The following is a 16,312-nucleotide window of genomic DNA, read 5'->3' on the forward strand; positions in this document are numbered from 1 at the left end:
AATGGTGTAAGATAATGTCCAAGACAAGCTTGTGGTGGCGTCTGTGATCTTTGAGAAAAACATCAATCTACCTTATTTTGTATTAGAACATTCACTGACCTCGAACCATAGAGGCTGCGCAAATTTCAGCCACCACGACCGGATGTTTGGCCCCATCATGGCTATGCTGTGTGATCACAAACGCACACTCACAGGCGGCTATTAGATCTCAAGCGAAACAAGGAGAGTTATCGGGCACGCCTACCATGTCGATATGGCTTTTGAGTTCTGGTACTGGGTCCTGTTTTTTTACCCTGCCTGATATATGTTGAGCCTGATTATTATGGCAGCTGACAGCACGGGCATTGTTCTCATGTAGCTTTGACTGTATCCGTGTTCTGCATGATCAGCACTTGTCGAAATAGTTTTTCTACAGCATCCCGGACCTTGGTAGCCTTAGTAAGCTAGGATCGAATATTCGAAAGAATTCAATTTTGTTTGTGGTCGGAGTAGCCGTGGATGGGTAAGTGTGAAGGTTGGATACCCATATGTGCAAGGATTTCTGTTATTATATCCTTGGCATGCATGCCGTTATGCGATACCCGGATCTAAGGGCAGCGTATGCGTATTGTGATACAAACGCACATAAAGTGGCGGTGGCTAAGTCTTCGGATCTGGCCAGGCTATTGTCAGCGTGCTCTTGAGCGTGCCAACCCTAGTCACTGGAAGACGCCACATTAAGCCTACATTACAAGTGACGATAATCATTGCTTCTTGGATAAAATAAGCCCTGCTACAATTGTACTTTCAACACTCCCTTCGAGCCGTTTCAGGTAGTCTTGAAGTCCCATCGGGGTCCTGTCTTCCAATGTGTTTCAATGCACGCCAAGATCTCCAATTTCCTCATTATTAAGTAACGCGTGATTTCCGGTGATGGGTGAAGGTTCGGTATTTGCTGAAACGAATGCTGATAATACTACTACCGGGTTGATGTCGTGGGCCTTTATCAGTTGATATTTGCATGGCGGAAGTTACATGTAGCCTTTGGAGAGCAGCATGTGTAGTCATGCAATTTGTTAATAGGACTATGATCTAATGCAGCGCTATTTTCAGAACCCCTCATGCCAAGGACAACTATGCCTCATGTTGAATGTAGTAATACATTGATTATACGCTCCCATTGGTCAGCCGAGATTGAGCTCCTATGCCACGGGCGCAATTTGGCTGCACGTAGGGAGATTCATGGCTTATGCAGTCAACAGCCTTGTATGAACCACCCAGTGATAGTGTGAGACAAAAAAAAGAAGAAAAAAGAAAATGAAGTGGTATCATCGACACTCACCGGCCTTAAGCCCCAATAACAATTCATCGCTGATTGGATGAAATCGTTTTCTGTAATCGAGTGAGAGGCTGGCGCCTGAAGCGGCTATTCTCATAATATGACTTTTGGATTTTCTCATCGGTGAGCCGGGATACGAAGCTCCTGACTTTGTAAAAAGGGGGTGGATCTCACGGGAGAAAACAACACCAGAAAACATGCCACATACGTAACGAAGCATTGCTGTTATGTCATCGAGATCTTCCTTCCCAAAGCCACCCAGCCGCTGCGCCTGTCATTAAGCTTAGCTACATTATTGCTCTCTAACCGCCTCATCGTAGCCAATCAGGTGATATATATTTCAAGCATAGCGTAGGCAGGACCTTCTCACCGCGATCCCAAGAGCCCCTTTTGGATCTAAGAAGCAGTTGGGCGATGAGTTAAGCCACAATCAGATGGGTACCTGGATATATTGGCACTTCGAGCTTGTCGGCACTTAAAAACGCCTGGAGTACCTTGCAACCGCCAAGTACATTACGACACTCATCGCCATTATTGGCGCATCGTACTAACCAATTTGTGGCGCATTGCATAGGCGTTCCGCGTTAGCCTGAGGTTTGCCGCTCAGTACCAATAAACATATTGGCTCTCCTTACCGATCTGCCGGTTGTTGGCGCATTGACCGGTGTGCTAAGATGATCTTATGACCAAATGGGTCTAGTTTTGAGATACATAGTGTTTCCCGCAGCTATCGCGCGGGAACTAACAGACCAGAAAAGTGTGGCGCAACAAGGCTTACCCTACCTAAACCTAAGTGGCGGCTGCTGTTGATGTTGCTGCATCCTCGCCCTCCTTCCTTAGTTTCGGTGAGCGAAACCTAATTTTACATCAGGGAATACTTTTCGACGGAAGTCATTTATGCTTCTTCTAGTCCGGTGTTCTTAGTAAGCGAGATATTGCATAGCTAGATAAGCTCAACAATTCGAAATGATAAAGGCAGGATAGGCGCCAGCGGCACTTCAAAAGCTGGAAAAAGTACTGCCTGATGTTCTGGAAGGAGCAGGACACCCTCTCTCTTACAAGGCGGCTCAGCCATCTGCGAGGGCAATGCCTGAGGGCTGGCGGGCAGTGTTTGTTAACGCCACCAAGGAGACACAGCAGGGTGTCATAGTTCATCAGGGCAAAACTGTGACCGCCGCTAGGCAGAAGGCGAAGCAAACCAGCGCTGATTTTCCCTTACTGTGATGATTTTCCTATTCATCCGGTATCGTATGGGCAGCTCGAACAGAAGATTCCGGGCAATACATACGTACGCAATGTATCCAACACACTATCATATTGTTTCGTTTCCTGACGCCTATTCACCGGGAGTGATTCGCCTCCATCTGTGAACAACAGAGACAGGAGGTTTCATGAGAGCTACTTCGCTATCTCATGCGTCATCATAGGCAGACTGCGAACTTCTGCTGCGGTCTCCCTTACAGGAGTAAATCCTCCGGTAAGGCTCTGAGCAACCAGACTGTTGTGGGAGCACGCTACAGCATGGTTCATGTTGGTATCACCTGTTCAGTGGCTACCGGCACTGCCAAAAGGGGCGTCACGACCAAAGCGCGCACGGACCACCAGGTCCTTCGTACGATGGACCTGATGGGCAACACCACAGTAGATAGCAGAAGCATCATCTTTATACAACATCAGAACCCAATCACTAAGGTACGATCGTAATACAGACCATTAAACAGTTCAGCACGAGATGGGGGCGCACCAAGGTTTAGCAAGGTCTTATGTGCTCCATACAGTGAGCGCAGGTTCAGAGCAATGATTTGGTATGCGTTCAGACACCAAATACGTGTACATATGACTTGAGAAAGACCCGGTAGATAGATGTAAAATCAAGGCTTTGAGTCCCCGCCATCTCAGCACTTACACAGCGCGCTAATTCCTCACAGGCTCGCGAGAAAGTGCACTTCTTTCATCCCTCAATTCCGGAATCTACCTCATCTCGGCATATGTGGCCGAAAGATCCCTATCCCGTGTTCAGCCCTTGCGAGAGGGATGTCCAACTCAACAAGCCACGCGACGAGCCTCTGCGAGTTCTTGCATGACGTGCTTATTCCTCTATTACGTAGGAGATGGGCCCGCAACCTGAAGGTGTGTCGAGGTAGTGAGTGCCAAGGGCTAGGACTATCAGAACTCGATAATCGGCCCCGCATATGTCTTCCTGGCCCACAATGCGTAGTACAGGAGACTGAACAGAGTGATGACGGTAAATGGCAAGACGGCCCAATTGAAGTTTGGCGGAGTGACCTGAACGCTGGCGGGCCAAAAGGCGAAGAACCAGACGTAGATCAAATAGACGCAAGCAAAGGCGTTATTCGCAGTTCCAAGGTACCCGCGGAGGCGCCACGGACCCCAGGTAAGGTCCTTGCCCATCGTGTTGGTGATGGCGTTGTCATCGTATGGCTCCTGAATGTGGCCAGCCAGCCGGTTATACAGCAACAATGTAGCAACGAAGAGATAGGAGCCGCAAAGACCGGAAATTTGGATGGTCGTGATGCCGTTGAAGGCAGTCGCGTTCCCGAGATTGATGAGAGACAGGAGCATGGAGATGAAGGCGGTTAGCAAAACCGAGTTGAATGGGATTCCGGTTCGACGGGCGACCTTTCTCTATAAGTATAACCACTATATATTGCATTATCCATATATTATACTATTTAAAAAAAATAAATAATATAATAAATAATATTTATTTAAAAAATTATAAAAAATTAATTAATTAATTAATTTATATTATTTTAGCTTTTAATTGATTATAATATAGTTTTCCGGTTCGTTCGTATTGTCGGAATTAATATATTCCGCTTTTTCTTCCTTTTTCGGTTTTGGAACTTGCCGAGCCGGTTTAGATGGCCCTTTTATTTGCGTTTTAATTTTTTATACCTTTTTTATTATAATGAAGTCCCCGTTAAGGTTAAGGATGACCTTTTTTTCTTTTTAGGTTTTAATTTTTTTAAATTTTTTTTTAATCGGAGGTTTTTTTATTTTAATATAATTACTTTAACGTTTAAAGTATTTATATTTTTTTGGACTTTTCGGAATAATTGTTGGGCCGTTAGATTATTAAGTTTAGGGTCCCCCTCGGTTAACGTAATTTCTATTTTTTATACCTAACGGAAGCTTTTAGGCGTATTAAATCTTTTAAAGGGTTTATTAGTTAATTATTAATTAGTTGATTTTTAGGAGCTTATTAGGTTCAGTATTTCCGGTTCCGGTTTACCCTTTTTTCGGAGCCGGTGTTTAAGGGGCTTATTAATATTCCGGGGGTGGATGTTAGTAGTTTTTTAAACGTTTATAATATTATATTTCTAGAAGGTTTATTAATAAGTTCGGTTTTAAGTTTAAATAAAGTTAAATTTAATAACGTTTAAGTTTATTATTATATAGTATTTAATAGTAATCTCGGTCCGGAACTTCTTTTTAAATATTGAGAAGGGGTTTTAATTTAAAGGTTAAAGGAGGTGTGAGGTATAAACCGATAGGTATAATATTTAAATTTTATTTTTTAAGTATATCGTTATAAATTCCTTAGTATTATAGTTTTTATAATTGTTAAGGATAAAGAGTTTTTATTAACCTTTATTAGCCGGTTTAGTGTTTAGTATAAAAATATATTTTAATTATAATAACGTAAATTAATTATTAATTTATTTATTAGGTAAGGCTATAAAGAGTTAGTTATACCATTTTCTATCGTTATTTAGGTCGATATCCTCCTCTTAAGGGGGAAACTATTATTGTTGGACCGAAAGGCCTTTGAATATTACTAAAGGCCGTAGATATCGGCTTATTATATTAATAGACTTTATAACTAATGTTTAGGTAAGGTTGGTAGAGTTTTAGATAAATATCTGGTTTATTAAGGCCGGCCCGATAATTATATAATTATTATTAATATTTATTTATGTACTAACTTCGTCGACGTTTTAACGATGTTTAGGGGGAATATTTACGATCTTTGGCTGGTTTAGCCGGTTAAAGAATTCGTAGATATTTTATTCGGAAGTAGCGTTAAACCGTTGGAAATTTATATTAGTGGTAGGAAAGGTTTTAAGGATGAGGTTATAATTTAGGAATTTAAATATTTAATTTTTATTTAGGACTTTATAATTATTGTTAGCTCGTGATATCCTTTAAATGAATTATTGAAATATTAAATATTTAGGTTTATACTTTAAACGTATTTAATAGAGGGTTTAGGTAATTATTTATTTCTCTTCCTTTTCTATTAAGGTTTAAAAAGTTTCCCTCAACTTTTGGCGCGTCGGTTTACCCTTTATTCGACGTTATAGAGTACGTTTAGAGACCCTGTAATGTTTCGCGGTTTATTGTTGTAATATATTAGTTATAATAATTAAAACAGCGTCGGAGAGTTTCTTTTTATAAATACGAATTATTTAATTGGTTATAGTAGAAAAGAAGGAAAGAATGTATTAATTTTTAGCTTAATCGGATAAGAATTGACCGGTATATTTATATATTAATTAAAAAAGGGTAGTATATAGGTGCTGTTTTAGGAGTGGTATAGTATGTGGGTGGTACAGTATGTAGTAGTTGTGCTTATTCTCCACCCTGGCGTTCCCCGATCGCGGGAAAAGGCCCAAAGGATGCGGGACGCCGACGCCATGGCGCCGGTCGTGGCGCTGCAGCACAAAACGACGACGATAGAGGCCATGGCCGCTGCCCCGGATCTGGAGCCGACGGCACGATGGAAGATGGCCATGTAAGGGAAGTTGGGATTCTCGGCTAGGGCTTCATCCAAGTCCCCGAGGGAAAACATGCATGCCACCACCATGCCAAACCCCAGGCAGCCGTTGAGAATAAGCCCCGAAAACAGCGAGCGAGGGATGACAAGAGGAGCGCCTCTAATTTCCTCGGCCATCTGCCAGTACCACCGTCAGAACATGTGATACTCGGAATCAGTTGTGTTTAGTGCATTCCAAACTCACATGCATTGCAGCATCACCCCCAAGGAAGGCCAAAACACTACCAGTCATTCCTATGCTCGAGGAGAGCGCTTGAGTGGGCCAGCCACCATTATTGACGAAATTGTTAAACACATCGGCGGGCGAAACGTGTTCGCCAAGCAGGACGAGAGGTAGCATGATGGCGAAGAACCCCAGAAGGTGGAGAATCAGGACGAGGCCCTCGAATTTGGCCAAAATAGACCCGATGACGGCATTGACCGCGAAGCTGAATAGCACCAAGGCCCAGGAGATCAGAAGCCCGTGCCAGCCCTGCATCGTGTTGGCATAGTCCGGATGGCAGAGCAAGATGATGCCTTGGATCATGCTGGCGCTGAGCAGCGCCGACGAGGCCGCCACGGCTTGCCACCCGACGATGCACAGCCATCCCGTTATGTAGCCGAAGAACTTTCGCCACGAGGCTGGCGCTAGCATCGAGATCCAGTGGTATTGTCCACCCGAAGTTGGCGCCATGGAGACGAGTTCGGAAAGAACGGCGAAGACGGAGAGGGTACCAACCCAGACGACGAGGAAGTTGTAGACGAGGCCGGAAGGACCGCCACTACCGGAAAGAATCAGTAAGCACTGAATCTGGCCAACTAGAAGAGAGGTTAAAGGGAGGGAGTGTTACTTTGGCAAACCCAGAATGAATGTCCTGGATACTCGTTAGCCGAAAACGTAGGAGAGATAAGGAAAGGTGAATAACGGAAGAAGGCAGTGCTTCATACACCAAGGAGCCCTCCCAGGTGACGAGGACTGTACAGCTGAACCCCAATATAGTCAAAAAGCCAAAGTTTCTCTTGAGGACGGCCTTCTTTCCCAGCCTTGCCAGGACTTCGTCGTCATGCAAACGTGGCCGAACCACAGTTGGTCCGTCAACATGGGTCTTCCGCTTAGGTTCGCTGTCGCTAGACATGGTTGTGAATCATACGGAAGATGTGTAGTCGCGGGAATCAAGAAGCCATGGGGTTTTCGCGTGCCAGAAATGGTGTTGCGAAATCGACTGATATAAGGCTATGTCAGATTCAGGTGAAGACCCAACACGTGTGTAGACTGGTGCCCCTGAAAAATTCAGAAATTGGAGATCAAGAGAGCCGAGTACTCTAATCAAGCGAATCAACGCAGATCGGGAATATTTGGAACAGCCCAAAACGCATGCGTAACTGTGTAACGGGTAAGATTTGGAGACATGAACTCCGACAAGCCAATTGCAAAGAGGGCAACTCTGAGCGAAGGTGGTGCAGAGATATGCCGGCCCCGTCAACCAAACGACTGAAGCGATGGCCGCTGCAGTGATAAGCCGGGGAAGCTCCTTGGTTGGGCCCTGCCGCGAACCCCCGGAGCCACCGGGATAATTGTGGCCAAACAACATCGCCGGCTAATATCTGACGTACACAACAGCCCGAGGTGGTGGTAACCCTATCTGCAGCTTACGCAACCATGTCATCCCTTCGAATTCTGATCCCCTAGCCTTACCACGGCACTTGCTTTTCCCACAATTTCGAGTTTCGTTTGGGTTGATGCTTTATTAGAGTAAGCTTACAGAGCTAACCAACGAGTAGTCTCTGAGTTTCGTGTCTACCATTGTCAGAATGGACTCACAAACGGATACGACACTCGACGCGGATCGAATCATACAAATCTTGATATGGTTCATCTTCACGGCGGCCACGCTTAGCGCCGTCATAGGGCTGGGGATGAAGTACATCATGGTGCGCATGCTGGGGCCAGACGATTGGCTCACAATCCTGGCACAGGTTCGTTTTACATTAGCGCCGCCCCCTGGAGTCCGAGAGCTGCAAGGAGGCGGTCGGGACGAAGGTGACCCGTGGGCTGGGACTGATCAATCACTTGACCAGACAATATACCTCGGAGAGTGTATAGCAACCTCATTTGGGGCATCTGCGGGTCTGGGGAGGCCTTGGGCCTCTCTCAGTAAAGAGTCGCAGGATACTTTTCTCAAGGTACGGTTTTTTTTCTCTCGCCTCAAATCTATTCATCGAAGTGCCATGCAGTTATGCTGACATTGCCCGGGCTCGATCCATCAAGACGGAATACGCCAGCACCATCCTGCTCATTCTTTCTCTTGCCATTGTCAAATGGTCCATCCTCGTCTTCATCAAAAGACTCAGTCAAAACATCGTGACTCCGCGCACACGCCGCAGCGTCTCTGCCTTTGTTGGGCTTTGGTTCGTCACGGCTACGATCACCTCGATATTCCAGTGTGCAATACCCACACCGTGGGACTACGTCAACGGGCATCGGTGTCTCGATCGGGTACGTGGCTCAGTAAGGCGAAACCCTCTCGCTAACCATAGGCAGCGGGCGTGGTGGGCTTACGTTTCCGTTGTCAATGTGTTGACAGAGCTCTGCATCGCTGGCTTGTACCTTCTCGTCATGTACAAGGTCCAGATATCTCGCTCCAAAAAGGTTGTCGTACTGTCTCTTTTCCTTACAAGGCTCTTGTAAGTTGATTTGCCGTTTATATTCAGAGATCCCTGAGGGATTCGACACAAGAAGCTGACCTATATGGGTCTGAAGAGTTGTTGCAGCAGCTATCGCCCAGTTGGTTACGTTCTTCCAAGTACGCCCCAACTCCGACTTAACCCTGAGTCTCAAAACCCCGGTCCTTTTGAATCAAACCACACTCAGCGTAAGTGTGATAACAGCATGCGTACCTTATTTCAAGCCGTTTATGGAAAGTATCAACTCAGAATTTGTCATTCGAGTACCAAGTATCGGAAGGTCGGAAGATGGGTTCAGCGACGGAAGCGTGAGGACAGATAGTTATCTTCTGTTTGGGTCTAGCAACTCTGCGGCATGTCATTCAATTCGTACGAGTTGATTTATAGCACTGCGAAAGAAACTAGATATATATCCATTGAGTCCCGAGAGATTCTCCTCATCGAACAGCCATTGATACATCTGAGTAAACATGTTCCAGTTGCAGCTCCCGTGGTTGTTTCAGCCTAAGTGCATTCATCCCGACAATGGCTATGGAGTGCGCCTTAACGACAAAGCCTGGAAGGCCTCTGAGCTGAGCTCATGTCAATGTCGGCCCCTTTAAGATCACCCCAGGTGACAGTTGGAGCGGACAATTTATTCACTGGCAAGACTAGAGCCGCGCCGCAAATCGCAGACGATCACTGACAGCACCAGACGCCCACCGTCTTCTGGTCTTGGTACCAGGTGTTATAGAGGATGGACTGCTACCTCGCATGCTTCACACAAGCCTCTGTAACAAAGAAGCTCTGAGCCAAACACGGGGTAGCCCTGGGCAGAGCTTCCAACCAGAGCGTTTTGTCAATACTGGGGCCATTCCGATCCAGGGGTAAGCAGCGCTGCTGAAAAGGGGCATCACGTGTGTGCAACACACGGATCACCAGCATATTCTGCGGTGGGGAATGGGACCTGTCACACAAAAGCTAATCCAACAGTACAACGCACAGCAACACCAGTAATCGAACCACTTAAAGTGAGTGCTGCGTACTTTGCGTTGATCTCACCTGCATTACTCCTTCTCTTCTTTGGGGACGTCCTGAGGGAAATTGTAATCATGCAGGGAGTAGCTGGACACTACGGGACAAAGGTATTGACTTTCGCAACAAGAAGGACTACCATGTCTGGAATGAAGTGTCATTTGGTCTACGAGTCTGTGCTTGATAGATACGTAAGATCAACTCTTTGACCAAACACGTATATAAGCCCATATGCACTAAAAGAGTGTAGCCAGTAAAGTAATACCGTGTCAGATGAACCAGAACCCTGACCCTGAAGCAAAGAAGTTAAGGATTAATTTGGGGAAGAACGCATCCTGATCCCAAACTTAATGAGTGATTGAAGAATGGAAGTGTCCCGAGAGCCTACTGCACTGAGCACCCCTGCCCAATAGACTCCAAATCGGAGGGACTCGCTACTCAGTTGCAGTAGTCGTTGTGGTTGGTGCCACCATCCTTGCACCTGCCTCTTCCGCAGAACGTCTGGAACGGAATGTCATCCGGGCCCCCGCAGTGGAAGACGGAGTCGTTGACGTGCTCTTGGTCAGTCTTCTGGCCGGCATTATTGAGAGACCGAATTATGTCATCGTAGTAGTTGCCTGATATTCCGGCAAGATTAGATGAGGCGGCTTCCAAGTCGAGTCTGCATGGGTCAAGATGGAAACTGCTTTACCTTTTCGGAGAAGGCCTCTGCCACAGTAGTCAATGCCGTTCTTGCAATTGTTCGCCACGACCGAGCCGCAGAGGGCAGCAACGACGGCAGCGCTGACGATGTCAATGCGGACCATGATGAGAATGCAATGGTATGATGATGGGATGTGATCGATGTGTTGTGCTTGCTTGGGAAAGTGAACTTGGTCTTGGCAATGAAAGTTGCTCAAGAGGGAGAAAGGTAGGTTTTATATAGGCGTCGTCTCTGGATCGAGTTACGACAAAACAGTGCTTGGGAGTAGCCCCCGAAGCTTCCGCCGTATCCGTATCAAATATCTCGCATCCCATCTCCATCACTGACTTTGCTATACGGCTATACGAAGTAATTCACTTCCCTGCAAATTTACCAGACCATGATAGGACAGAGAGCTCCGACTCAATTAATAATGTATGCTGTACGACAGAGTTGCCTATCCGGAACGTTTCGAGTTTGAGGCGTCAGTGCCACCTATGATCTATTGTCTGTGCTAAAGGAGCAATCCTGCTTCTTTCCGCCCACATTACCCCTTTTTCCTACGTGAGCAGCAAGATTCTAAGGGGTCAGGGGCGGTGTCGCGCTTTTAGTCTCAGCCTTCCTGTTCTCACATGCATAGCGTCGGAATACGGATTCTTTTTCCATTGTGGATTCCTTACGAACCCGTTACTTCAATTCAGGCAGACATCATTATCTCATAAGTACTCGACCGGTTAACGTACCGGTCCGTTCGGATACTGCCTTGTAATTCATATTCTTATAGAACCAAGCTCATCAAAACAGAGAGACAAGGTTGCATGTAGCAGACATGCAGCTGGCTCAACATCAGTCGTAATGTCACTGAAACACCACTAAAGGTCCAATTTGGCAAAGGATACCCAGCGGTACTTAGCCTTGATGCCCTGCTCGCAACAACAAGTATAATGGTGCACAACGTTTATGCTGGCTTTCTCCAACCAACCGTCGTGCACAACTCATATCCATAAAATGATTGACTGCCATCACTCCAGCCTGCTGGGCCTGACATGTAGGGAACCGATCTTCGTATTCAGTGCACAGCTTCCAATGTGGATTTATCCCATGCAATGAAATTGCTCAGCGTTTAGCCCACCGCAGCACAGTAGTCGAAAGGGCCGTCTCGAGCCTCCCCTACGATGTCAACAGACCACTGAGCTGTTGCCGTCCGCATTGTTGATAACAGGTAGCTCGACAACGGAAGCTGGGTGTTGCAAGTCTCCTATTCAACCTCCTGGTCGAAGGACGTTCGGGATGTGAGCCGCGTAAGTAAATCAGGCCCATTTGGGGACGCCTGCGGTGTCGTGCCGAGGTTATTATTAGAAAATGATGGGTTATATGTTCTGGTTTGGTTTATTATACATCCAAACGCAGAAAATGTTGTGATTGAAGACACGCAGTCGGCCCTGGCGTTAAAGCTTTCGAATCCGCCGCCCTTGAGGTACGGTCTGCGCAAGGGGTCCTGCGGTTGAATATTGTGACCGACTCATTCCCCGTCCGTCCAGAGTTTACCCCCGAGCGCTGCTCATAGCAAACCTGTAGATCAGCAATTTCAATGTCGCAGTGGCCCTCTAGAGGCTTTTGAGGGATTCAGGAGTTACCAAGGGCGGCAGAAACATTGCTAAAACACGACACGGCTAGGTGGTTTGTATGCAAATATAATCCCAGACGTGGTGTATGGACACAGGGCAACATACCTTGCATCCAGTCCAATATCTCGCATCGAATCCTTTCTCCACCCTCGGAGTATTACCACACTTTAGTGAAGTACGCCTAACGACTTGCCAACTAATAGAAAAGGCTATCGTGTATATGATTGGGGCAGCTAGATCCAACACCAAAGCTCAGTGAGCGCCACTGAAGACATTACTCGTGCGGTTTGCCTTGGCGTTTTCGCCGCCCGGGGCTTATATTATGCTGCGGAGTTAGTCAACACAGAATCAGACCACAGCGAGTGACAGGCAATTTGCTGGGTGGTTTCCATCACTATAAAATTATCCATGTGTTTTCTCCGCCCTTTTGGCCACCTCTACGCCATGTGAGAAGGTTTGGACAATCTGCCTTGATGTGATAGTCATAGTATCAGACTATGTATGTGCTGGGCATTATGTATAAGATTTCTGGACATTTTCATTAGGAGGAAACAAGGTTTCCACTAAGTCTACTATCAAGTGGTGATCTATCTGTTGCCACAGTATTAGCATGTGAAATCAATCATAGCATTCAACCTGTCTTATGCAACTAAACGGAATCTAAATTTGACGAAATATATGGAATTTTCAAGGTAACCAATGCAAGCTCCTTTCCAAACGAACGAACTTCATACTCTTCAATAACCTGCAAACTCACCCTCCCATCATTCATAGAGCAGCCCAAATATCATATCAACCGCCACCAACATTGACTGGTTCTTTCCAGGCTTTGTAGGCGATCCAAGTCTGTACACCGGCCAGTCCAAGACTCAGTAGACCAACAATAATAGAGATTAGCAGGGCGAATAAGGCTATAGCAAATGCGTTACTCTCTGAGCTCTGCCATGTAATCCAGCGCTCGAACTTGTTACGCGGCGGACGGTCGTGGACAAAGGCGTGTAGTGTGGCTAGCCTTTCACCCCAATATAGATACTCAAGCTCTTTTGGGTCTGCAAACATCTTGTAACCCTCAGGCCGAGCACAATCTTGATCAAATCCATCCTTAGTGATTAGTCGCTCTAGGATGCGACTGGATCTATGGTCGTCGAAGTGGAAGAGAATTCCCTGTATAGAATGGAGCGTTTCCACAAGCAAGCGAGGTGGGGGAGATCCACTAGAAATGAGTCAGCCTTGCAGATACTTGCCCATCAGTACAGTCTGGAAGAGCATGCCTTTTTAGACAGGGCATTACACTATCCTCTATATTGAAACCCAGTTCGTGAAGACGGTCCAAATGCGCTTTCAAGAATGACGTGTGATGGAAGATATATAGAGTCGGGCCGTCAGGATGCCCAAGATCGAGAACCAAGTGATTCGCCATGCTGTCAGTTCCTCGAAACGAGAGACGGCATCTGTTCCTAAGCTTCCATGCCTTTATCGACTTCGTGCTTGTCATTGCACTCTTAACGGCATCTGAAACTACCAGGGTCTTTGGGAAGCGATTTTCAACATGGTCAACGAAACGTTCATGCGGCTTCCAAGCATCCCGGGAGCCATCGCAGTCGATCATGAGCATGACGCGAACAGCTATGATAATGGCGCTCTTGAGCTGTTGATTGGGGTAATACCTGGGATGCAGTGCCTCCTTAAGACACTCGCAAGCTTGATCGAGTGTAAGTGCAGGATCATCCCGAAGGAGTTTGGTAGCCGCGATGATATCTTCATGCGTGATTGGAGCTGGATTCCTTGGGCCGATGTCTTCTATTTGGAGTACGTAGGAATCGTTGTATGACATTAAGCCGTCGAACACTTTGAAATAGGACTCGAAAGCACGGCTTGTCGTACCAAAAAGCTCGGCGGCGAGTTGGTCTCGATACGATGGGTGGCTTTCCATTTTGTGGACCAAAGGTTGAGAACTGCGTTATTACTAGATGCCACGTATATCGTTATATTGGTAAAGGCTAACGAATGAGAAGAAACTGTAAAACGGTAGCAACAGGTGAGAATAGCGGCTCGTGACTTTGGGGAGTTCTCTGGAAATAGAGAATTATAGCTGCTTTGACTATCAATAACTTCTCGTTTATTAAACAGCATCCGTTTGTTGCTAGGTCGATTCAGGAATATCTTTTGCTCCATCGTGTCTTAAGATTCCGGACAGCCAACCCCTTGAAATCTCGATGCGGGGTAGGGAGCGGCATGGTGGCCTTGGTGGCCTTGGTGGCCTTGGTGGCGTCTACACCGCCTACTTCGCTGTCAGCCCAACCCGGATACGAAGGGTTACAGGAGGCTCGTTGGATTACATCATTTGGAGTCCATAGAATCCCTACTATTCCAATTCGCTCTCAGCCGGATATTGCTTGCGAGTGTCAATCAGCTGGCACCAGTTGAGCCAGTCCAACACTTTCTCGGTACCTGAAACCCCAAACGCTCATTGTCAGGTTCCGAGTCGAACTGTCAGCCCAATTCAAACACCGTCACTGCAGTTACAATCAGATTATCAAGACAATCTGTCAATCAATCTGCAATGAACCAGCAAGGCCTTGGTCACGAAAGCATGACAGCTGAGTTGGTAGATACCTCTCAAGTGAACACATGCCAAACCGAATTCCAAAGCGATGACGACGCGAACTCGGAGAATAGTGGCAATGCCGACCGCGAAATCGACGCCCAGACCGACACCGAAAGCGACACATTCGGAATGCAACAACTTTCACCATCGCAAACAACCGCGCCAGAGCCAGCGAGTACCCGAGCCACCACCACGACGTCACAGAACATGTGGCATCAGGCGATTCCGGTGCCAAAAAGCAAAAGACGAAAAGTCATCTACCCCATGGCGCCATTTGAGCTGGGTCCATGGTCAGGGACTCAATGGCGCGAGCGTTTCGTGTTTGTCAAGACTGAGTTAGAGGAACTAGTGTACCGGCATCTGCGACTGGAAGATCGCCCAGTCTACCACGCTCGAATGGTTGGTACTTGCCCTGGAGACGCGCGGCCGAGCATTGTGGTGGTTTGCCGTGAGGTCAATTTCGAAAGGCTACGATATCTGTTCCGGAAAAGAGCCGAGGGTCAGTTGCACCTGATGCAAGATATAGACACATCATCATCATCATCATCGGCTATTGCTCGTCTGCGCTCGTCTTTACACATACACAAGAGGGATCCAACAAATGAGGCCATTGCCATGCCAAAGTTACAGCTGGTTTACTATCAAACCCCAGGTTCTCCTTTTGAACGGAAAGCTCTCGAAGTGCCACTCATGGCCACACTCAAGGATGACGGCACTACATGCGGCGCTATTGTTCACTTTGGCAACGCCTTGGCAACACTTGGAGTTGCTTTAGACATAGGGCTCGGGAATTCAACACCAATACTTCTGACTGTCGATCACTTATTCCCTCCTGGAACGCCAGAGGTTTCTTCCCCATCACGCCAGTCTTCTTTTTCCGACAGCGACATCAAAACCGACGTTTCCTTCCATGAACAAGATCAGTACACCGGCTCAGACACGACATGGGAAGATGATGATGAGTATGGAAGTAGCTGGGGGATGGATGATCGAATTCATCTCAATAGCATACCAGAAAACACCGTGCACAGCCTTGTACCATCAGGGCATTCTACGAATCCGTCTTACACATCCACTGAAGCGGCACCATTGAGTCAGAACCCCGATGGACAACTATGGGAGAAAGTCGATGTGCCTAAACCGCTCAGGAAGCGGTCCTCATATCTCGACTGGACCTTGGTAAAGCCTGTCGCGCATCAAGATCGTGTCTACGTCAACAATACCGTGTTTCCACTTGGTACCAATGCGGGACAAGCTGTCATTCTCAATTCATTCGAAATATCCCCGTCCAGGCATCTAGCACCAGTCTACATTGTGTCGGGGATCAGAGGTACCATTTACGGCCAAATTATAACTGCACCCAGTTTTCTCCCAGCTTTGCGTCCTGACCAAGGCTCCTGTGAGGCCTGGACCGTGATTCTCGATAATACCGAGGGTGAGTGGTCCCGGCCATTACCTTTCCCATCCATTATGATAATGTCTGCCTCGCGCAGTATGCCCAGGTATCGATATTGACATTGCCTTAGGTATCGTGGCCGGTGAGTGTGGCTCAATCGTTGTTGACAGGGGAAACAACCGGGTATACGGTCATGTTGTC

The 16,312-nt window shown here is 46.9% G+C and overlaps 4 protein-coding genes across 4 annotated transcripts; 1 reads left to right on the forward strand and 3 right to left on the reverse strand.

The window, feature by feature from the left end:
* Nucleotides 1–3,484: 3,484 nt before the first annotated feature.
* On the reverse strand, nucleotides 3,485–7,234 carry PG985_014303 (amino acid transporter; the record flags this gene model as incomplete). Its single annotated transcript, XM_066834069.1, has 4 exons — nucleotides 3,485–3,962; nucleotides 5,926–6,236; nucleotides 6,304–6,909; nucleotides 7,025–7,234. The coding sequence occupies 4 exons, from the start codon at nucleotides 7,232–7,234 to the stop codon at nucleotides 3,485–3,487; spliced, it is 1,605 nt and encodes a 534-aa protein (XP_066678809.1).
* Nucleotides 7,235–7,910: 676 nt separating this feature from the next.
* On the forward strand, nucleotides 7,911–9,163 carry PG985_014304 (uncharacterized protein; the record flags this gene model as incomplete). The annotated part of the gene is made up of 4 exons (XM_066834070.1): nucleotides 7,911–8,287; nucleotides 8,334–8,595; nucleotides 8,641–8,783; nucleotides 8,860–9,163. The coding sequence occupies 4 exons, from the start codon at nucleotides 7,911–7,913 to the stop codon at nucleotides 9,161–9,163; spliced, it is 1,086 nt and encodes a 361-aa protein (XP_066678810.1).
* A 1,072-nt stretch (nucleotides 9,164–10,235) lies between these two features.
* On the reverse strand, nucleotides 10,236–10,603 carry PG985_014305 (uncharacterized protein; the record flags this gene model as incomplete). Its single annotated transcript, XM_066834071.1, has 2 exons — nucleotides 10,236–10,414; nucleotides 10,489–10,603. 2 exons carry the CDS (start codon nucleotides 10,601–10,603, stop codon nucleotides 10,236–10,238), a joined length of 294 nt encoding a protein of 97 aa, XP_066678811.1.
* Nucleotides 10,604–12,899: 2,296 nt separating this feature from the next.
* Nucleotides 12,900–14,040, reverse strand: PG985_014306 (uncharacterized protein; the record flags this gene model as incomplete). The annotated part of the gene is made up of 2 exons (XM_066834072.1): nucleotides 12,900–13,271; nucleotides 13,630–14,040. 2 exons carry the CDS (start codon nucleotides 14,038–14,040, stop codon nucleotides 12,900–12,902), a joined length of 783 nt encoding a protein of 260 aa, XP_066678812.1.
* Nucleotides 14,041–16,312: the final 2,272 nt, after the last annotated feature.

This window comes from Apiospora marii (assembly GCF_038362585.1).
Source record: "Apiospora marii strain CBS 49790 chromosome Unknown utg000011l_segment0_segment0, whole genome shotgun sequence".
NCBI classification, from domain to species: Eukaryota; Fungi; Ascomycota; class Sordariomycetes; order Amphisphaeriales; family Apiosporaceae; genus Apiospora; species Apiospora marii.